Source organism: Rosa chinensis, chromosome 7 (genome assembly GCF_002994745.2).
Source record: "Rosa chinensis cultivar Old Blush chromosome 7, RchiOBHm-V2, whole genome shotgun sequence".
NCBI classification, from domain to species: Eukaryota; Viridiplantae; Streptophyta; class Magnoliopsida; order Rosales; family Rosaceae; genus Rosa; species Rosa chinensis.
In genome coordinates this window covers 23,291,910-23,316,119 of record NC_037094.1, presented here as the reverse complement: position 1 = coordinate 23,316,119, position 24,210 = coordinate 23,291,910, and the positions used below count along the sequence as shown (strand labels likewise).

The 24,210-nt window shown below is 38.2% G+C and overlaps 1 protein-coding gene and 2 pseudogenes across 1 annotated transcript; all 3 read left to right on the top strand.

The window, feature by feature from the left end:
• The first annotated feature begins 1,748 nt into the window (after positions 1-1,748).
• Positions 1,749-7,289, top strand: LOC112177619 (annotated as a pseudogene).
• A 5,841-nt stretch (positions 7,290-13,130) lies between these two features.
• On the top strand, positions 13,131-14,958 carry LOC112177618 (2-oxoglutarate-dependent dioxygenase 19). The gene is made up of 4 exons (XM_024315898.2): positions 13,131-13,489; positions 13,599-13,837; positions 14,021-14,348; positions 14,490-14,958. Exons 1-4 carry the CDS (start codon positions 13,235-13,237, stop codon positions 14,733-14,735), a joined length of 1,068 nt encoding a protein of 355 aa, XP_024171666.1. The 5' UTR covers positions 13,131-13,234; the 3' UTR covers positions 14,736-14,958.
• Positions 14,959-17,398: 2,440 nt separating this feature from the next.
• On the top strand, positions 17,399-23,629 carry LOC112177617 (annotated as a pseudogene).
• Positions 23,630-24,210: the final 581 nt, after the last annotated feature.

Sequence of the window (24,210 nt, the reverse complement as noted above, 5' to 3'; positions counted from 1 at the left end):
CTGTACCAAAGAATGGTCTAAATGGATACACAACTTGAGAGCAAGCGATAGGAGATGGTAAAGAAGGTTTTTTTTTTGTCTGATAGATGGTTAAAGAAGGTTGATAACAAGGTTGATCGATAAAAATTAAATCGCTCATGTTGATCGATATAGAAAGAATAAATGATGGATGTTGCAAATGTGGAGCACTAATATTTGATTTGTTCATCAAATTGTACGTGAGATAATTTTTTTATTATTATTTAACTCCAATCAGCGTCCGCGGGATTTGAACCCGGGTGTAGGGGTTCCACACTTGGAGTGTCTTACCAACTCGACCACTTGTGGTAGTTCAGATAATCTGTTTAGTATATATGAGTCCCTGGTAATAGCGGATAATAGATTACAACAGATGTTAATGCTTTAGTTCTATCATTACATGTCCAGCTAAATACAGGTGATATTCGAAGTGAACTCAGAATGAATGAGACATTGGTATGAGTGTCTATGGCTAAACGTCACCAAACGATACGTATTTATACATATCGCTATCTCATTTGATAAAGTGAAATGCAACCCATTTGGTGAAGCAAAATTTGGCGTACAAATTTGGCGAGTGTAGCCATTCAAGAGTAGTTTTATTTTTATTAAAAAAAAGGGAGTGAGTTATAATTGTCATTTAAATAAGGCCAAGGCTAACTAGGTGCTTTCAATAAAGCTCGGAACACTCATTTGGGTTCTTTCATATAGAATCAAAGAAACATATCATCTCCCAAGAGTGCTTATATGTTAAAACCTTTTCACTCCATCTTTCCCATGGAAGCCAAAACACTTCATTATAGTTGTGCAAACATGGCTTCCACCACCATCACAACTAAAACTCCTCCCAACAACACAAACACAGTCTTTGCTTCTCCAACTGTCTCCATTTCCTGTCCCAAACACCCCACAGGCTCAGAAAGAGAATGCGTGCCACCTGGACCCTAGACCAAGAGCTCAACCAAGTGAGGTAAAGGTTAGGGGCTGACATGAAGAGAAAACTCTAGCGGTATGATCTCATGGCTTTTGGGGTTGGCACTACACCAATATCGGAATCAGACAATACATATCAGACGACAGCAAACATTTTAACTGTAGTCTGAATTAATCAGACAACAGCAAGAAATATTCTGTTGTCTAAGTTTTCGATTCCAACAACAGTTTTTTCTGGGCTCTTGTGTAATAGCATTTCAGACAATGGCTGATTTTTTTTATGTTATATGATGTTGTCCAAGGTTGATTAACACAATGGTAGATAAAAGATGTTGTCTGATTGTTTTTAATCACACAACAGTTATTACTTCTCTGTTGTGCAATTACTATTAATACAATGGTTCAAAAATATGTAGTCTGATTGTTTTGTTTCACACAACAGTTTTTTAGTTGTCTATTGTGCCACTCTCTTTTAGACAATGTACTGAAATTGATGTTGTCTGAGTTTTAGAGTTCAACATGCTAGCACGTGAATACTTAGCCAAATTTTTAATTTTCACTCTTTCCCTCCATCCATTTGACAAAATTTTACTTTGATGTCGACTAGTATTTAAAGAAGCTAACCCCATAAACCAACGCGCTCTCTCTCTCTCTCTCTCTCTCTCTCTCTCTTCCTCGGCCGCACGCCCAATTCTCTGTTCTCTCTCCCTTCCATTTCTCCCTGCCATGGCTAGAGACCACCATTTCTAGCCACCAATTCGTGATACCACCACTACCAATCGAACCAGCACCTCAATATGATCAAAACCCAATCCCAGCACCGCCATGCACCCACTCCTGCCTCCACACCCGATCCTCCAAGCCGCGACGCTGCTGCTCCCTTACCTTCATCGATTTCCGGTAGCCATCTCGCAACACCTCCACCACCGCTTTGATTCAATAAGTTTTGAACTCTCCTTTTTGTCAAAATCGAAGCTTCAGTTCTAAAGATTATGGATTATTTTTGCATTTTCTAAATTTGGATGTCCTGTAGGTCTTGAATGGAAAAGTTTGAGTGGTGAAGCAGAGGAGAGTGGTTATGAATACGAGATGGTTCAGAGGCAGAGAAAGGTAAGATCTCTAGTATCAAGTTGTGGATTCAGATTAGTTGATTTAGATTATATGGATTTCTAACCTTGAGATTTCTGGACTTGTAGGAAACAACGGAATTCAGTGGAAGGAGAGCTCTTGATTTGGACTTTGTTCTTTCCATTTGTCTCTCGTTAATTCAAGGGGAATAGTTGATTGTATATGAGAGGTCAATATTTAGATTGGGAGTTCAATTTTGATATGAAACTAATTGGGCTTTCTTTCAAATTTGAGCACTAGTGGCCAATCCTCCTAGATAATCTTCATGTTTAGTAAATAGATGGATATCTTTCTCTTAGACATCGATACAATGACTAGTTTGAGGTTGAACTTGATTTGAATTTTTCTGGAGTTTTGAATAAAGAGTTCAGCTTTTTTTATGGGTGATTTGATATTGTCAAGTTTGGTAGCTGAACAACATTGCATGGTATGGCTGTGGACTCTACACTCTGCATTGACCAGAGATTTGATGAAGGCCCTTTTCATTTTAATCGGACTGCTTTCTGCTGTAAACCTTTTAAATGAAAGTAGGATGTTTAAGTTGTAATCAGACTTGCATTTGATTGTGTTATCTAAGATGCGTATTTTCTATCAACTATTGGGCTGCAGTTTTCTCATATAGTTGTGGGTATTAAAGAAAAAACTAGAGAGATTTAGTGACAACATGAAGTATATTTAGATAGCTGAAGAGGAAGGTGCTGAGGCTATCAGAATCCTTCACCCAAATCAAGGATGTCAACTATCAGCTTATTGCTTCCACTTCGAAACAGCTCGTTGAGGACCTTTTGCAGTATGTGGACCAGTCACAGAGGTGGAAGATCAAGAGCTCTTTTGGAGATATTGGCCTTACTTATAGAGACGATGAGACCATTGCTTATGTTGCTTCCAGAATGCCAGCTGTCTTCTCTGCTTGTCATAGAGTACTCAAGGAGGTATGGATTCAAGGATTTATGTTGTAAATTTGATAAATTTGTGTTCTTGTATGCTAGAAATGAAGTGCTTAGATTGATTTTAGTATTAGGCTTTCAATTGGGTGCGAAATTATTGTTCTTTTCGGGTGTGTATTGATGAGAGTTTGATGATGTTTTGATCTTTGATGTTCAGCAGTGTGTCTGTGTTGTTGTTGTTTGACAGGTTCGTACAAGGCTGCCAGTTTTTTCTCCTGCTAAAGTGTTGGATTTTGGTGCTGGCACGAGTTCGGCTTTCTAGTGAGAAGTTCATCTGGTTATCTTTCAATTGTTAATGACGTGAAGATTTGGGATTACTGTTTGTATGTTATGTGATTTTGATATAATGTAAATGGAATGCCGTAGGCAACTACGAGAAGTCGGGCCGAATTCCTTGGAGAAAGTTAACTTAGTAGAGCCATCACAATCAATGCAGCGTGCAGGCCAGAGCCTTATACAAGGTTAGTAATGGTTCTTCTGTTTAAACTAGTTACTTAGTTCTCCTCTAGATTATCACTACACTAAATTGTTTGTAAGTAGGAGTAGAGTCCTATTGTGATGGTTCATGCATATTCGAGGAGTAACTGGCTAAAGCAGATTCTTCACTGTTTTTATGTTCTAATCTTAGGTCAGAAGAACTTAACACTTATTCACAGTTATGCTACCCTCCAATCAATGACTAAAAGCATCAACAATTCAGAGAGAGAACATGACCTTGTAATTGCTATAAGTTGTGTTTATCTAGAACATCTGTCAATTACAAACTTAATTTTTCTCTTGGCATTTTTGGTCCTAATAATATCTGTTGTTTGTTACTATGGGTTGAAGTCCTATGTGCTTGGAGAGATACCATCGCTGAAGGATCGAATTACTGTAGTACGCCAACTTAGGGATCTTACGCGGGAAGTCCTGGTATACCTCCAAACCTATATTTTGGATGGAGAAAAGGGTAAGTTATTGTTATTATGCTTTTTTTTTTTTTGGTTCTGCTAACAATTACTCATTTCCCTACTGCTTTATTTCTGACATTTATAACTTCTTAGAAATGCCGTAAATCCAAGGCTGCAATTGATGAAACTTCCAAGGACTTGGTAGTGGCTAGAAAAAGTGGTGCCTATATAGTTGCTCCTGTGAGTTCTGCACCCTACATATTTTTCTCTTCTCAAATTAACATGTTTTGCAACATCTTATATATTCTTTTTTTTTATATATATAATTTGTATTCTGTTAAAGGAAAAACATATTGTGTGCCTTCGTCAAAGTGATTGACGGAAAGGGAATCAAGCAATTACCGATTGGATTACGCTTATCTTCTTTTATTTATTTATTTCCGATGTGATTTCCGGATTTATACTATTTATATTATACTTATATTCGGCAATTTGAGATTTCTATGAGTTTCGATGAAGTTAATCTTTTTACTTATTTATATCCTATCTATTTTGAAGATGAGATTATCTTGGCGTGTGGGACACGTCTTTGGAAATTCATTTACGAGAGTTGGGGGAGTTTTATGGATTTACTTGGTTTTCGGATTTCCTTTGCCATACCTTGGGTGACTTATCATTGCTAGCATTGATTTCTGCCTTTGTGGCGCGGTGATGGGATCACCGTAGCCCTTCCGCCTTTGTGGCGCAGGTTACTGTCTCTGTGACAGTAATTCTGTAGCCCGGTATCCTATCGCTACACTTAGTGGCGTAAGGGTATATTACGGGAGTTATGGGAGTATTTTAGCCTGGGAGGCTATCACCCGAGCCTGGGAGGCTCACTCGTATGGCTATCGCCTTCCCCTACTCACTTTACTACTTAGCTAGCGGGGCTAGCTCGATTTTTGTTTAACCAGCGGTGCTGGTCTTACTTCCCTTGAGTATCAGAGTTCCAACTTTTTCTTATAAATCGTATGTGACTAGCGGGGCTAGTCGGTTTTCATGAGTGGAACTCCTCTTGTTTTATTTTCGTTAATCATTGCATGCATCGGAAGTTTTTAGAGAAATAAATGTGGGAAAGTATAAAATCTCTTTTATTTGAAATTGTTTATTTTTGTCCCCTCACGCTAACGTTTTTATATACTTTTCCTTGGGCCCTTCGGTTTCAAATGCCCAGTTCGCAGTGTAGCTGTTCGGCTTTAGGAGTTGAGGCTTAGCACCACCGCTGTCATCTATCCCTCGTAGGTTACTTGCTAACCTACTATGTGTATCATTGTTCTTTTGGTTCTAGACTGCTCTGATAACCTTGAGATTTTTGTATTATTATTGTAACCTTTGACTTGGTTGTAATTTGAGTTATTGGTTAATTTGGTACTCTAAATTGTGAAGTTGTGCGGTTTTGGGAGCAGGGTGGCTCCAGGAGTTTTGGGAGGGTTGTTTAGAAGTGAAATTGAAATTCTACAGGTTTTGGGTTACCAATTTTTAAGGGAGGTTATGCCGAAATTTTTGGTAAACCTTCTTTAAAGGTGGGTCCCGCGGGGCCACTTCGGATTCCAGGGTGGAATCCGGGGCGGACCCTGTCATTACGGATCAAAACAATCCAGGCGGATGTGGTATACCCGTCTAAGTGACTACTTGATTGGGAAGGGATATAAGAACGATGAAGTATGCCCCTGCATATTCATAAAGAAAACAAGTTCCGGATTTGCAATTGTAGCTGTATATGTCGATGATATGAACATAATAGGTACTCTTGATGAAATAAGAGAAACCACGAGCTACTTGAAATCCGAATTTGAGATGAAGGATCTTGGGAAAACTTGAGTCTGTCTAGGCTTTGAACTAGAACACCGAGTTTGTGGAATACTAATCCACCAGTCTGCGTATATCCAAAAGTTAGGCGATATAACATGGACAAAGCGCATCCTGCTAGCACTCCCATGATCGGTCGAAGATTGGATGCAAGGAAAGATTCATTTCGTCCAAAGGAAGATGACGAAGAGGTGTTGGGAGCTGAAATTCCCTATCTAAGTGCAATAGGCGCATTATTGTACCTAGCCTAATGTACTCGACCAGACATTGCATTCTCGGTGAACTTGTTAGCTAGATTTAGCTCAATGCCAATGCAGCGTTACTGGAATGGTATCAAGAACATTTTCGATACCTAAAATGAACCATTGACTTGGGACTGTTCTTTCCCTACAGAGAGACAAGAGGGACCGCAGATGGAACTGCAATCCCTAAAGGAAATGTTGATGGCGAAAACGCCACTCACTACACTAAAACGCCAAATGACGTTTTGGTCAGTTTTGCTGATGCTGGATACGTATCTGACCCACATATCATTCCCAAACTGGTTATGTATTTATCAATGGGAACACGGCGATATCTTGGAGATCAACCAAGCAAACCTTTGTGGCTACCTCCTCGAACCACTCAGAGATCATTGTTCTACATGAGGCGGTTCGTGAGTGTGTATGTTAAGAACTATCATTGCACATATTCGAGGGACTAGTGGTTTGAGTTCTACCACTGAAGAGCCTACTTGCATTTACGAACACAATGCAGCTTGCATCGAACAGATGAAGCTAGGTTATATTAAGGGTGATAACACAAAACACATATCGCCAAAGTTGTCCTACAATCAGCAACAACAGACTCTCCTCAAGATTCAAATGAATCAAGTAAGGTCTGAGGAGAATGTGGCAAATTTGTTCACCAAATCATTGCCTAAGGACACATTTGAGAAACATGTGAAAAGCATAGTAATGCGAAGACTTTCCAAGCTCCCTAGATTAATGTAAGTATCAGGGGGAGGTGTAGACGTCAGGGGGAGTCTAACACACACATGTCATACTCAAATGTAAAAGGTGCGTTGAGCTCTTTTCCTTCGACCATGGTGTATTTTTGTCCCACAGGGTTTTTATTGTTACTTGGCAAGGTTTTTAGTGAGACAACAACTCATGCACCATTTCATCTTTGACTTGGCACAAGGGGGAGTGTTAAAGGAAAAACATATTGTGTGCCTTCGTCAAAGTGATTGACGGAGAGGGAATCAAGCAATTACCGATCAACATCAATTAGCATGGATTACGGACCAATCAGTAGTTAATGTCATCAATGTAATTGTTCTTTCCATTGTAATTCTCTCCCTATATAAAGGGGTTATGAAATGAAATGAGTAGACCAATTCCAATTATCATTTTACTTTAACATATTCTCTCATTTTTATTTTATAGTTCTTTTGATGCAGTGCTCTCACGATGGGGCATGTCCTTTGGAGAAAGCAGGTAAATATTGTCATTTTGTTCAACGTTTGGAGAGAACTTCTACATAGCTTTTTTTTTTTTTTTTTTTTTTTAAAAAAAAATACCCCACCCCATTCCCACCCTTGATGGGGCTCGAACTCTTGACCTCTTATATATGAGACCAAAGCCTTACCACCCCACCAAACACACACACCCAACTTCAACATAGCTTGCATACAAGGTTCTTTCTTAATTCATATGTTGTATTATCTTTTGAAAGATTTATCTAGTTACCATATTATTTGAACCTAAGCAGTTAGTATTGGCATTAGAGGCAGACATCTATATTTTCTAGATATACTATTGTTGGACATATCCAATTGCTAGATAAACTTGTACAAGGGGAACCTCTATATTTTCTTAGTCCACTTCTTGGCATTGCAAGTATTTTAGTTTTGTAGTAGGGTCTATCGTTTTACTCATCGTAATTCAAATTTTCCTATTTTTACCTATCCATCTAAAAGGACAAACTCTTTTGCTTAATTTTAATTTCTACTAAGGTATTAAGTTGCTCATTGGTGCTTATGTAACGTGACATTGGTTTGTGGAGGCCACCGTAAAGAAGAAGCTTAAGTAAGATTTGTTTCCTTGGCCATGCTTTTGCTTTTGTATACAGTATCAATTTCCTTGGTAGTGTTATGAGTGTTCATCTGACGAGTTCAAAGTCTTTGTTATGGTATATATTACCTATTTCTTGAACAAATATTGTGATGGGTATTGCAAGTGCTACTTGAGTTGGTTCTCAACCTCTCTGGTATCTGTTTAACATTAGTTAATGTTATGTAATTATAGGTACGGATGTCAAGATCACGTTGGAATTCTTTGTACATGTCTCTTTCAAGGAATCAAGGATCATGTGCAGTTGTATATGTAGGGACTAGATGCTATAAAGTAAATTGATAAATGATAAAATTGTCAATGGAGTCTAAAGATATAGGTTCTTAGAGATAATGTATGACGACTACCACATCTCATATTTTAATGCAATTTTCTTGGAGCTCCTGGACATATTTTAGACATCATCACTGTTGACTTTCCATGTGCAGTTAATTTTGAAACTTGGTCCGTACATTGAGGAGCTCACAAAAACAGGAGGTGCCATAAAAGAGTTTGTTAACCCAAATTAAGTAAATCTTCTCTTTATTACAACCTTAAATAGTTTCTGCCACTGGGGCATGTATTTTGGTTTTTTAAATTCAGTTTATTTGCATGCTATCAAGAAATTAAGGATTCCATATAACTTTTAATATTCCTTATTTCAGTTCGTTCTCATTCGCTTCTCCAAATCATTTAATCAATTTAGTCTAAAATGTAGATTCAGAGTACTTGTGCTACCTACTCTTCATTCTCTTATTCTTAGTGCTTGCTAGACTGGTGGTAGATGAGATAATGGGCTTGGGATTTCCTTTGCTTTTTAGTATACATCACCTGATCTAGTATTTTTCATCTTATTGCAGACACAAAGACACTAGTAAGACTTCATTCAAGCCCTCAACTCGGTTAGTGTATGATGCAAGACTACCCAAAAACATGGGAAGATCAGAAATGCTCAAGCTTCAATCAAATTTTGTACTAGTGCTTTCACCTTTTGTTAGACTAGTCTGTAGCACTTAAATGCATTTATGAAACTATCTAAACAATGGATGTATTAATTCCTCCGTTGGGATGAAATAGTTTTTGAAATTAATGAATGTGCTTCTGGAGTCAAGGACGTGTTGTGGATGTGTTGTTTTTATTGTGCAGAACGTATGATTTTCTCTTCTATAGCAGACAATTCAAGACTAACAACAAACATTGTCTAACAAATGAACATAACAAGAATAGAAACAAAAAACTGTTGTGTGAACCATCAATCTACAATAGTTTTCAAGCCTATTCAATTGTCCAACTAGATATAACACAACAAAAAATTAAATAATATGTTGTCTGAAATTAAGGAAGACCACAAAGAATAGGAGAGCTGTATGACTTGATTTCGGACAACAGTTTATTACAAGATGCTATATTATGAAACAATGATACACATTGGCTACAGGCTTATTCTATCGTCTTGTTTGAATTCAATCAATGGTAACCAGCTAGTCAGATGATGTACAAGCTTCATTCAGACAACTGTTTATTTACAAGCCAATGTTTTCTGACTGTTCGTCACAAGTTTCTCTCTTCTAGCAGCTGTTGTCTGAAATTGACTTGCACAAGAGTTAAGATATTCGTCGCTGTTGTTCTTTCTGGTGTTCAGACAATAGTCATATAAGTCGCTGTTGTTGTGCGAAATTTCCTCAGACGACAGTTTTGTCCTATTGTCTGATTCACCCATCAGACGGCATTGAGATAGACAACAGCAACGTGCCTTATCAGACGATAGTGAAAACCTGTCGTCTGATCCATTTTGTGGCGTAGTGTGGAGGCATGCTTGGTGTTGGAGTCATTGTCACAACAGATTATGTAGCCCACAAAACTGCTGGCCCTTTTGTCTTCATATCCTATATCATTGCAGGAATATCAAACCTTGTTCGTTCTTCCTTGTCTTACACTGACTTTTCTGTTAAAATTCAAGTTGCTAGTGGTTCTTTTAGTTATCTCAGAGTGACTTTTGGTAAATGATCCGCTACCCTAATACTGAATACTGGTTGATATTATTGGCTTAATTTTCTGGTTCATATCATACTTTCATTTCATGTGTGAATAGGAGAATTTGTGGATTATTTTTGCTAGGGCAAATATACTCATGGAGTATGTATTGTCAAATGCTGCTGTGGCAAGGAGTTTTACTGAGTATTTATCCTCTGCATTTGGAGAAGATGATCCAAATACAAGGAGAGTAGAAGTGCATGGGTTAGTAAAAGGCTATAATATGTTGGACTTCCAAGCTCTTGCTTTTATTCTACTTGTCACTTTCTGCCTTTGCCATAGCTATGTACTTCTACTTCTTCCTTAATTAGCTTGTTTGTATTTTCATAATTTAACTACCCAACATTTGTATCTAGACCTTTTGAGGCACCGAGTTGGTGGGCATATGTGATTCTAAGAGCTAGTTTGGTATGGCTATGCTTTAAAAAAAAAAAGTTAGTTTTCGTTTGAGCCCAAAAGTCCGATCACCAAACAACCTCTAAGGACTTAAAAAACATCAAATTCCAAGCACAAAATCAAACAAACAGCAGCAAACTCACAAATTTACAAGCCATTGTGAGCGAAATTTTAAGAGAAACAATTTAGTTCCTCCGATTCAAAAAATCTCACAAAACCTAGGTGTCAATCTTTGCCTGAAATCCACGGCCTTTTCTCCTTGCTTGTCGTAATCAATGACCCAGTGGAGGAATTCACCTTATAGGGCAGACCCTGGAAATAGATCGAGGTGGCCGAGATCTTCTTCCCACCGGAGGTGTAATAACCATGTTCAAGTGACCGCCGGAGGGGAGCCCATGATGCGGTCGTGGGGCTAGAACACGACGGTGTAGAAGCGGTTTCCGGGCATGCCTTCAGATCGACGGAGAGGATGATGACCTCTTAGATTATGGTCAGTGTTGGCCTTGAGGGGCTGGTACCGGAGATGGTGAGGAATGAGCTTTGGATTTTTTTTTTTTTTACTCAAGTGTGGGGATTTCAAGCCCGGTTTATATCAATTTGGACAAACCCTATCAACAAGCACTCGCACAGACATGGTGGGAAACTTGCCGCTCAATTTTTTTAGAGTCATACAACGGTTTTGTCTTAAAACGTCTTCTGAATTACTTCATAATTCCATATCATACGACAGATTTTATAAAAACGACGTCCAAAAAAATAAAAATCAATCAGACGACGGAAAACTATGATGCGTCGTCTGATTCAATTTTTGTAGTAGTGGCGTGTTGAGAATATATAACATCCCACATGGAAAAAAAAAATTCTACACATGTTGCTTCTTGGTTAACTACCTAAGCCCTAGGCCCTAGCTAGTAGCTATCGAGTACAATATTTAAAGAATTTCCTCAAATATATGCATGGGAATCTCATATAAAAGATATGAATTGTAGCTGGAGACGACTTATTGCTATAATGTCAAAGTCTAATATAAAGCACTTTCTCTTCCTTCTTTGGTAAATGAAGAATTTTTGTATTTCTTTCCCAACAAATTCTACCTAACAACTCCACCAATATTTCTCTTTCTTTCCCTTGTGTATAATCTATAGTGCAGTATAATCTACAGTTCAGTATACACTAACAAAATCAGTTACGTGTAGTACTCTGTACATATGATCGTATTCACGTTTTCTTTTGAACTTTTAACAAGAAGTATGTGCCCTACAAGCAATGGCCTAAGCAAACTAGGGCGAGAAGAGTCAAAGTTTTTGAAAACTGTCCTTGGTTGGTTGAAATATAAAAGATTTCCATGCACATGATTGATTGATGTAAGATCAGGGTTGAAGATTACCAACTGTACCACCCAAAAGCTACTCGAAAAAAGAAGAGGCCAAAGGCAAAGTGGGAGTTTCCCCCATGGGGTAGGCTGAAAATTAATGTTGATGGAGCATACAGAGCTGATTGTGGACATGGAGGCATTGGCGTGGTGGTCAGAGATGAGTGGGGCATGGGTATTGCTGCTATGGTAAGGCCTTTTCTACATGCACACTCGGCTATCAATATGGAGGCCGAGGCCTGTAGAGCTGGCCTTCTTCTTGGTATACACCAAGGTTGGATGGAAATTGACATTGAAAATGACTATGCCCTTCTGATTGTTGCACTCAATAGTATTAAGGAGAATTATTCGGAGGTAAGTCAAGTTTTGGATGATTGTAAAGATTATCTGTCTGCTTTCCAGTCATGTAGAATTAGACATATCTACCGTGAAGCAAATGGTGTTGTACACCTTGCTAGCATTGATGGTTTGGATGATTTGTGGTTAGATGAGACTCCTCCTATTATTCAGGATGTTCTCTACGAGGATTATGTCAATTGCTTATCTGTAGCATGGGGTTCAGGTTTTATGTACCCCCCCCCCCTGTTGCAAAATTTTACTATTAATATAATAAATGGAACTGGGCGTGGGGCTGATGAGCCTCCCTGCTAGGCTGGATTCTAAAGCCCTTTAAAAAAAATTATAAAACGTTGAAAATTTTATGGAAAGAGTTCACGCATACAAGGCTGTAAACAACCTCTATAAAAATACAAATGACAATAAGAGAAAGATAGAATAGCAGCCAGGAGAGAGAGACAACTACCAACTAGATTTTTTTTTTTTTTTTTTTTGTTCAGCTTAATTGTATTAAGGTAAAATAGAATTGTGAAATCTTCAAAAATCGAAGGAGGCAACTACTGATTTTTAGAGGTATGAATAGAACCTACAAAAAAGGTCTTTTATTTTGTTGTATTAGACTATGGATATTGTGGGAAAATTAAGGAGGTGTAGATAGCAAATTGGTTATTTGTAAAAGTAATTTGAAGGTCTATTAAGTAAGCACTATGTTCATTTCTCCTTGCTATGGAAACAAGTAGGAGAGAATCATATTTTCTACTGTTGTTCGTTAGGAATAGTAGTCACTTTTGTGACTCTGTTTTGAGTAGTTAGGATCCTTAGTCCTCTGCGGAAAAGACCCTTATTTACCTATACCATAAACGATAATCTTAGATGTGAATAAGAAAAATTAATAGTTTTTAATTTGACTTTGACTAGCTAATGTTTTTTTTACTGTCCTTCATATTCTTCAAAACAATAAACTTTCACTAGCTTAGTTATTAGATCATCGTTATTTATGGTCCCATATATGTACGTGGTAGGCGGCTGTTCAACTAGTTCCCAATACATCAATTGGAATTTCTATTATTAATTTTCATATAATAATAACAACATGCAAAAAATTCCATTGCCGAGCCTATATATTGAAACCATTTCTTTCATTATAATTAACAAATCAACACAGCGCTCTCCTAGTTCCTCCATCTCTCTCGGTATATTTCTCCCACTCTCTTCTGTCATCACTCTCTCTCAGATAAGATGGCTGCAGTTGCTCGAGCCCTGGAGACCTCAAATGTCACAAGCATCAAATCACTAGTTGAGTCACCAACTCTCAGCTCTGTCCCTTCTGCTTATGCCTTCAACATAAACCCTAATGATGAAGCTGATCCAAATGACCCTGAGTTTGCTATTCCCATTGTCGATATGTCTCTTCTCACCTCTGGTTCTCCAGATCAGCGCACCCAAATCGTCCACGATCTTGTCAAAATTTGTGAAGAATGGGGCTTCTTCATAGTATGTTGTTAACTCGGTTACTTTAGTTTCTCTTATATATATAATATATGTTATATCAATCACGAATGTAAAGCTAATCATCGTACCCGGTTTGTAATCACATAACCAGGCGATTAACCACGGAGTACAGGAGAGCCTAATGAAGGGCATGATCGAGGCATACCATGGATTTTTCAGTCTTCCAGATGAAGAAAAGGAGGAGTTTAAGTTCGGAAATGATGTTCTCGAGATGTTCAATTATGGAACAAGCTATAATCTAGCACTGGACAAAGTACTTTTATTGAGGGACTTCTTCAAGGTCCGAACACATCCTGAGTTTCACTCCCACTACAAACCAGCTAGCTTCAGGTAAACTCTTGAGGATAATAATCTCTTACCCGATAAGCTCTCAATATTGATCATAGAATCTGGACCATAAATGGTCCGAATTTACAGTATGACTACACTTGTATACTAAAATAACTTGTATATGTGTTACTCTTAATTCTCAATTAATGTTGATGATTTCCTTTTTCTAATACTTTGTTTTAGTGAGATTTCGCTAGAGTTTAGCAAAAGAAGCCGAGAAGTAGCCTTAGAAATAACAAGAGCAATATCGGAAAGCTTGGGGTTGCAGCCGGACTATATATACAACACAATGAACATGGATCGTGGCTTACAAATGCTAGCCGGTAACTACTACCCACCTTGTCCTCAGCCTCAAAATGCAATTGGTATACCCCATCATACCGATCCTGGTCTAGTCACACTCGTCATCCAAAATGAGATGAATGGTCTCCAAGTAGAGCACAATGGAAAATGGCTCACTGTGAATGGCCCTCCCAACGGCTTTTTTGTTAACCTTGCTGATCAAATGCAGGTACTAGCTGGTCAATCTTTATCTTACTCTTATAACTTCTATTTATAGTAAATTTTGACAAGCATATGCAAACGTACTCAACAACTATGAATGTTAATTTCTAGCCTATATATTTGATCATTTTTGTCGTTGTTTTCATAGATTCTTACGAACGGTAAGTACAAGAGTGTGATGCACCGAGCCACAGTGAACAACAAAGCCACAAGAATATCGATAGCTATACCACATGGACCATCCATTGACACGATCATAGCACCAGCACCAGAGTTGTGTGAAAGAGAAGGCCAAGCTCCAAAATACCATGCAATGAACTACAAGGAATACATGCAACTTGTGCAAAGCGGCAAGAACTACATGAAGGCAACACTTGATCATATCCGAGCCTAGCCTATCTAGCTTGTTATATATTGTATTGAGACTGTTGCGTTTCATTATTCTTGTTCTTGTTTTAATAATCATGCCATGCCATCTTCTGTTTCAAGCCAATTATGTTGGTATAAGTGGTTTCAAAGAGCTCGTAGTAAGACAGTGGATGAGCATGGCATTATTAATACTCATTAAACATGTAACGACTTTTTACGATTGGAATTTAATTGGATTTCATCGGTAATAATTAAAGGTTATTTGATTATTAATTGAATTACTGTACCAAAGAATGGTCTAAATGGATACACAACTTGAGAGCAAGCGATAGGAGATGGTAAAGAAGGTTTTTTTTTTTGTCTGATAGATGGTTAAAGAAGGTTGATAACAAGGTTGATCGATAAAAATTAAATCGCTCATGTTGATCGATATAGAAAGAATAAATGATGGATGTTGCAAATGTGGAGCACTAATATTTGATTTGTTCATCAAATTGTACGTGAGATAATTTTTTTATTATTATTTAACTCCAATCAGCGTCCGCGGGATTTGAACCCGGGTGTAGGGGTTCCACACTTGGAGTGTCTTACCAACTCGACCACTTGTGGTAGTTCAGATAATCTGTTTAGTATATATGAGTCCCTGGTAATAGCGGATAATAGATTACAACAGATGTTAATGCTTTAGTTCTATCATTACATGTCCAGCTAAATACAGGTGATATTCGAAGTGAACTCAGAATGAATGAGACATTGCTATGAGTGTCTATGGCTAAACGTCACCAAACGATACGTATTTATACATATCGCTATCTCATTTGATAAAGTGAAATGCAACCCATTTGGTGAAGCAAAATTTGGCGTACAAATTTGGCGAGTGTAGCCATTCAAGAGTAGTTTTATTTTTATTAAAAAAAAGGGAGTGAGTTATAATTGTCATTTAAATAAGGCCAAGGCTAACTAGGTGCTTTCAATAAAGCTCGGAACACTCATTTGGGTTCTTTCATATAGAATCAAAGAAACATATCATCTCCCAAGAGTGCTTATATGTTAAAACATTTTCACTCCATCTTTCCCATGGAAGCCAAAACACTTCATTATAGTTGTGCAAACATGGCTTCCACCACCATCACAACTAAAACTCCTCCCAACAACACAAACACAGTCTTTGCTTCTCCAACTGTCTCCATTTCCTGTCCCAAACACCCCACAGGCTCAGAAAGAGAATGCGTGCCACCTGGACCCTAGACCAAGAGCTCAACCAAGTGAGGTAAAGGTTAGGGGCAGACATGAAGAGAAAACTCTAGCGGTATGATCTCATGGCTTTTGGGGTTGGCACTACACCAATATCGGAATCAGACAATACATATCAGACGACAGCAAACATTTTAACTGTAGTCTGAATTACTCAGACAACAGCAAGAAATATTCTGTTGTCTAAGTTTTCGATTCCAACAACAGTTTTTTCTGGGCTCTTGTGTAATAGCATTTCAGACAATAGCTGATTTTTTTGATGTTATATGATGTTGTCCAAGGTTGATTAACACAATGGTAGATAAAAGATGTTGTCTGATTGTTTTTAATCACACAACAGTTATTACTTCTCTGTTGTGCAATTACTATTAATACAATGGTTCAAAAATATGTAGTCTGATTGTTTTGATTCACACAATAGTTTTTTAGTTGTCTATTGTGCCACTCTCTTTTAGACAATGTACTGAAATTTATGTTGTCTGAGTTTTAGAGTTCAACATGCTAGCACGTGAATACTTGACAAAATTTTACTTTGATGTCGACTAGTATTTAAAGAAACTAACCCCAGAAACCAACGCGCTCTCTCTCTCTCTCTCTCTTCCTCGGCCGCACGCCCAATTCTCTGTTCTCTCTCCCTTCCATTTCTCCCTGCCATGGCTAGAGACCACCATTTCTGGCCACCAATTCATGATACCACCACTACCAATCGAACCAGCACCTCAATATGATCAAAACCCAATCCCAGCACCGCCATGCACCCACTCCAGCCTCCACACCCGATCCTCCAAGCCGCGACGCTGCTGCTCCCTTACCTTCATCGATTTCCGGTAGCCATCTCGCAACACCTCCACCACCGCTTTGATTCAATAAGATTTGAACTCTCCTTTTTGTCAAAATCGAAGCTTCAATTCTAAAGATTATGGATTATTTTTTCATTTTCTAAATTTGGATGTCCTGTAGGTCTTGAATGGAAAAGTTTGAGTGGTGAAGCAGAGGAGAGTGGTTATGAATACGAGATGGTTCAGAGGCAGAGAAAGGTAAGATCTCTAGTATCAAGTATTGGATTCAGATTAGATGATTTAGATTATATGGATTTCTAACCTTGAGATTTCTGGACTTGTAGGAAACAACGGAATTCAGTGGAAGGAGAGCTCTTGATTTGGACTTTGTTCTTTCCATTTGTCTCTCGTTAATTCTAGGGGAATAGTTGATTGTATATGAGAGGTCAATATTTAGATTGGGAGTTCAATTTTGATATGAAACTAATTGGGCTTTCTTTCAAATTTGAGCACTAGTGGCCAATCCTCCTGGATAATCTTCATGTTTGGTAAATAGATGGATATCTTTCTCTTAGACATCGATACAATGACTAGTTTGAGGTTGAACTTGATTTGAATTTTTTTGGAGTTTTGAATAAAGAGTTCAGCTTTTTTTATGGGTGATTTGATATTGTCAAGTTTGGTAGCTGAACAACATTGCATGGTATGGCTGTGGACTCTACACTCTGCATTGACCAGAGATTTGATGAAGGCCCTTTTCATTTTAATCGGACTGCTTTCTGCTGTAAACCTTTTAAATGAAAGTAGGATGTTTAAGTTGTTAATCAGACTTGCATTTGATTGTGTTATCTAAGATGCGTATTTTCTATCAACTATTGGGCTGCAGTTTTCTCATATAGTTGTGGGTATTAAAGAAAAAACTAGAGAGATTTAGTGACAACATGAAGTATATTTAGATAGCTGAAGAGGAAGGTGCTGAGGCTATCAGAATCCTTCACCCAAATCAAGGATGTCAACTATCAGCTTATTGCTTCCATTTCGAAACAGCTCGTTGAGGACCCTTTGCAGTATGTGGACCAGTCACAGAGGTGGAAGATCAAGAGCTCTTTTGGAGATATTGGCCTTACTTATAGAGACGATGAGACCATTGCTTATGTTGCTTCCAGAATGCCAGCTGTCTTCTCTGCTTGTCATAGAGTACTCAAGGAGGTATGGATTCAAGGATTTATGTTGTAAATTTGATAAATTTGTGTTCTTGTATGCTAGAAATGAAGTGCTTAGATTGATTTTAGTATTAGGCTTTCAATTGGGTGCGAAATTATTGTTCTTTTCGGGTGTGTATTGATGAGAGTTTGATGATGTTTTGATCTTTGATGTTCAGCAGTGTGTCTGTGTTGTTGTTGTTTGACAGGTTCGTACAAGGCTGCCAGGTTTTTCTCCTGCTAAAGTGTTGGATTTTGGTGCTGGCACGAGTTCGGCTTTCTAGTGAGAAGTTCATCTGGTTATCTTTCAATTGTTAATGACGTGAAGATTTGGGATTACTGTTTGTATGTTATGTGATTTTGATATAATCTAAATGGAATGCCGTAGGCAACTATGAGAAGTCGGGCCGAATTCCTTGGAGAAAGTTAACTTAGTAGAGCCATCACAATCAATGCAGCGTGCAGGCCAGAGCCTTATACAAGGTTAGTAATGGTTCTTCTTTTTAAACTAGTTACTTAGTTCTCCTCTAGATTATCACTACACTAAATTGTTTGTAAGTAGGAGTAGAGTCCTATTGTGATGGTTCATGCATATTCGAGGAGTAACTGGCTAAAGCAGATTCTTCACTGTTTTTATGTTCTAATCTTAGGTCAGAAGAACTTAACACTTATTCACAGTTATGCTACCCTCCAATCAATGACTAAAAGCATCAACAATTCAGAGAGAGAACATGACCTTGTAATTGCTGTAAGTTGTGTTTATCTAGAACATCTCTCAATTACAAACTTAATTTTTCTCTTGGCATTTTTGGTCCTAATAATATATGTTGTTTGTTACTATGGGTTGAAGTCCTATGTGCTTGGAGAGATACCATCGCTTGGAGAGATACCATCGCTGAAGGATCGAATTACTGTAGTACGCCAACTTAGGGATCTTACGCGGGAAGTCTTGGTATACCTCCAAACCTATATTTTGGATGGAGAAAAGGGTATGTTATTGTTATTATGCTTTTTTTTTTGGTTCTGCTAACAATTACTCATTTCCCTACTGCTTTATTTCTGACATTTATAACTTCTTAGAAATGCCGTAAATCTAAGGCTGCAATTGATGAAACTTCCAAGGACTTGGTAGTGGCTAGAAAAAGTGGTGCCTATATAGTTTCTCCTGTGAGTTCTGCACCCTACATATTTTTCTCTTCTCAAATTAACATGTTTTGCAACATCTTATATATTCTTTTTTTTATATATAATTTGTGTTCTCTCATTTTTATTTTATAGTTCTCTTGATGCAGTGCTCTCACGATGGGGCATGTCCTTTGGAGAGAGCAGGTAAATATTGTCATTTTGTTCAATGTTTGGAGAGAACTTCTACACAGCTTGCATACAAGGTTCTTTCTTAATTCATATGTTGTATTATCTTTTGTAAGATTTATCTAGTTACCATATTATTTGAACCTAAGCAATTAGTATTGGCATTAGAGGCAGACATCAAATTGTTGGACATATCCAATTGCTAGATATACTTGTACAAGGGGAACCTCTATATTTTCTTAGTCCACTTCTTGGCATTGCAAGTATTTTAGTTTTGTAGTAGGTCTATCGTTTTACTCATCGTAATTCAAATTTTCCTATTTTTACCTATCCATCTAAAAGTACAAACTCTTTTGCTTAATTTTAATTTCTACTAAGGTATTAAGTTGCTCATTGGTGCTTATGTAACGTGACATTGGTTTGTGGAGGCCACCGTAAAGAAGAAGCTTAAGTAAGATTTGTTTCCTTGGCCATGCTTTTACTTATGTATATAGTATCAATTTCCTTAGCAGTGTTATGACTGTTAATCTGACGAGTTCAAAGTCTTTGGTACGGTATATATTACCTATTTTTTGAACAAATATTGTGATGGGTATAGCAAGTGCTACTTGAGTTGGTTCTCAACCGCTCTCTGGTATCTATTTAACATTAGTTAATGTTATGTAATTATAGGTATGGATGTCAAGATCACGTTTGATTTCTTTGTACATGTCTCTCTCAAGGAATCAAGGATCATGTGCAGTTGTATATGTAGGGACTAGATACTATAGAGTAAATTGATAAATGATAAAATTGTCAATGGAGTCTAAAGATATAGGTTCTTAGAGATAATGTATGACGACTACCACATCTCATATTTTAATGCAATTTTCTTGGAGTTCCTGGACATATTTTAGACATCATCACCATTGACTTTCCATGTGCAGTTAATTTTGGAACTTGGTCCGTACATTGAGAAGCTCACAAAAACAGGAGGTGCCATAAAGGAGTTTGTTAACCCAAATTAAGTAAATCTTCTCTTTATTACAACCTTAAATAGTTTCTGCCACTGGGGCATATATTTTGGTTTTTCAAATTCAATTTATTTGCATGCTATCAAGAAATTAGGGATTCCATATAACTTTCAATATTCCTTATTTCAGTTCGTTCTCATTTGCATGCTTCTCCAAATCATTTAATCAATTTAGTCTAAAATGTAGATTCAGAGTACTTGTGCTACCTATTCTTCATTCTCTTATTCTTAGTGCATGCTACACTGTTGGTAGATGAGATAATGGGCTTGGGATTTCCTTTGCTTTTTAGTATACATCACCTGATCTAGTATTTTTCATCTTATTGCAGACACAAAGACACTAGTAAGACTTCATTCAAGCCCTCAACTCGGTTAGTGTATGATGCAAGACTACCCAAAAACATGGGAAGATCAGAAATGCTCAAGCTTCAATCAAATTTTGTACTAGTGCTTTCACCTTTTGATAGACTAGTCTGTAGCACTTAAATGCATTTATGAAACTATATAAACAATGGATGTATTAATTCCTCCGTTGGGATGAAATAGTTTTTGAAATTAATGGATGTGCTTCTGGAGTCAAGGATGTGTTGTGGATGTGTTGTTTTTATTGTGCAGAATGTATGTTTTTCTCTTCTATAACAGCAAACCATTGCCTAACAAATGAACATAACAAGAATAGAAACAAAAAACTGTTGTGTGAACCATCGATCTACAATAGTTTTCAAACCTATTCAATTGTCCAACTAGATATAACACAACAAAAAATTAAATAATTTGTTGTCTGAAATTAAGGAAGACCACAGAGAATAGGAGAGCTACTATTGTGTGACTTGATTTCAGACAACAGTTTCTCTCTTCTAGCAGCTGTTGTCTGAAATTGACTTGCACAAGAGTTAAGATATTCGTCGCTGTTGTTCTTTCTGGTGTTCAGACAATAGTCATATAAGTCGCTGCTGTTGTGCGAAATTTCCTCAGACGATAGTTTTGTCCTATTGTCTGATTCACCCATCAGACAGCATTGAGATAGACAACAGTAACATGACTTATCAGACGACAGTGAAAAACTGTCGTCTGATTCATTTTTTGGCGTAGTGTGGAGGCATGCTTGGTGTTGGAGTCATTGTCACAACAGGTTCTGTTGCCCACAAAACTGCTGGCCCTTCTGTCTTCATATCCTATATCATTGCAGGAATATCAAACCTTCTTTCTTCCTTGTCTTACACTAACTTTTCTGTTAAAATTCAAGTTGCTGGTGGCTCTTTTAGTTATCTCATAGTGACTTTTGGTAAATGATCCGCTACCCTAATACTGAATACTGGTTGATATTATTGGCTTCATTTTCTAGTTCATATCATACTTTCATTTCATGTGTGAATAGGAGAATTTGTGGATTATTTTGCTAGGGAAAATATACTCATGGAGTATGTATTGTCAAATGCTGCTGTGGCAAGGAGTTTTACTGAGTATTTATGCTCTACATTTGGAGAAGATGATCCAAAGACAAGGAGAGTAGAAGTGCATGGGTTAGTAAAAGGCTATAATATATTGGACTTCCCAGCTCTTGCTTTTATTCTACTTGTCACTTTCTGCCTTTGCCATAGCTACGTACTTCTACTTCTTCCTTAGCTTGTTTGTATTTTCATAATTTAGCTGCCCAACATTTGTATCTAGACCTTTTGAGGCACCGAGTTGGTGGGCATATGTGATTCTAAGAGCTAGTTTGGTATGGCTGCTTTAAAAAAAAATAAAAAATTGTTTTCGTTTGAGCCCAAAAGTCCGGTCGCCAAACAACCTCTAAGGACTTTAAAAACATCAAATTCCAAGCACAAAATCAAATAAACATCAGCAAAATCAAAAATTTACAAGCCATTGCAAGCGAAATTTTAAGAGAAACAATTTAGTTCCTCCGATTCGAAAAATCTCACAAAACCTAGGTGTCAATCTTTGCCTGAAATCCAAGGCCTTTTCCCTTTGCTTGTCGTAATCAATGACCTAGTGGAGGAATTCACCTTATAGGGCAGACCCTGGAAGTAGATCGAGGTGGCCGAGATCTTCTTGCCACCGGAGGTGTAATAACCATGTTCAAGTGACCGCCGGAGGGGAGCCCATGATGTGGTCGTGGGGCTAGAACACGATGGTGTAGTAGCTGTTTCCAGGCATGCCTTCAGATCGACGGAGAGGATGATGACCTCTTAGATTATGGTCAGTGATGGCCTTGAGGGGCTGGTACCGGAGATGGTGAGGGAAAACAGCCTCTGCCATGATGTTGTCATGCGGTCAATTGGTTAGAGAGACTAGTTTTGGTTTGAAGGTGAGGCGCGAGCGAAGAGTGAGGGTTTGGAAGAGTAAAATTTTGGTTTTGGGGAGACGTTGTCGAGAGAGTGAGGAGCTTTAGGTTTTTGTTTTGGGTCTGTGTCGAGAGAGAGTGAGGCGCAGTCGAGAAAGTGAGAATCACATGCTCAGGTCGGCTAATAACCTCGAGTTCAGATCAGATCTCAAGCTCGAGGTCTGGAGAGCGAGGTCGAGTCAGGGAGCAAGGCCGGGAAATTAAGGTCAGAGAGCGAGGTCGAGTACTCTGCGTTAGATCGGAGGCGGCTTCAGTCGGGTTAGGTAGGAGAACAAAGTCGGGGACTTGGAGCACTTCAGGTTGGAGAAGGAGGTCGGGGACTAAAGGTAGGTCAGCCTGGAGAACGATGAGGTCGGCAAGGTGAATGAGTTGCTGAAGTCAAATTGTGAGAGTCGTTATTTGCTAGGGTTCGAAAGTTTTAGAGAAAGAGGAAAAAAAATACGGAAGTGTTGGGGGGAATGAATTAATTGGTCCCCGCTGTTCTCAAAGTTTTAAACTTAGTCCCTCCGCATTTTTTAAAATTTTTCGAACCAAACTTTTCTCATCATTTAATTTGGTGACTGATGTCCACAATAACAATAGAAATCGGTTTTTTCACAAACTGATGTTAACATGTTTTTTAACATTAGGTGCAATCCTGACCGATTTAATAATGGCGATGTCTAATGACATTATTCTAGTAGTGATAAAGCCTATTTCGCTAAAAAATATGAGGATATGTTGGGCCTGTCACCTAACTTGGTATACCACAAGCTACGCATGTTGCCTGACATGAGGCCTGTGAAACAAGAACCACGGCAAATGAACTCCGAGACCCAAGTTTCAGTCAAGGAAGAGGTCGAGAAAATGCACAAGTCAGGGATCATCAAAGTAGCCAAGCACAATCAGTGGCTTTCTAACATCGTGTCAGTTTGTAAGAAGAATGGCAAAATGCGAGTCTACGTCGATCATAGAGATCTCAATGTCGCTACGCCTAAGGACGTCTACCCATGCCGATCGCGGATATGCTGGTAGACGCGGTAGCTGGCCATGAGCTTTTGTCCTTTATGGAGGGGACAGGAGGCTATCACCAGATTACAGTCACAGAGGAGAACAGACACAAAACGGCTTTCTGGTGCCCTAGCCTGGCTTCGCGGGGGTGTTCGAGTATCTGGTTATGCCCTTTAGACTGAAGAATGCAGGAGCTACATACCAGCGAGCGATGAACCTAATCTTCTAAGACATTTTGGGGAAGATCTTGGAGGTTTACATTGACGATGACAGGACCCGACCCAGGAATCACCCCAATTACCTGGATACGAGCCTGCGGGGCCCACATTAAGCGAAATCCTACCGAAAATTCGGCAGAACCTCCCCTAAATATGGGCTACCCAAAATTTCACAAACCTGGACATGCTTTCAACTATAACTTCTACTCAACCTACTATATCAAATTTACAATCCAAGCACATATATTACATTCGGAAATTTCAAATCCCAACATAACCTTCGTAAGCAACCCCAATCCGAACAACAACATCCATCAAATTTAAAAGAAAAGGGGTTATCAGAGCAACACTAAAACTAAGCCGATATCATACAAGGTAGGTTAAGTA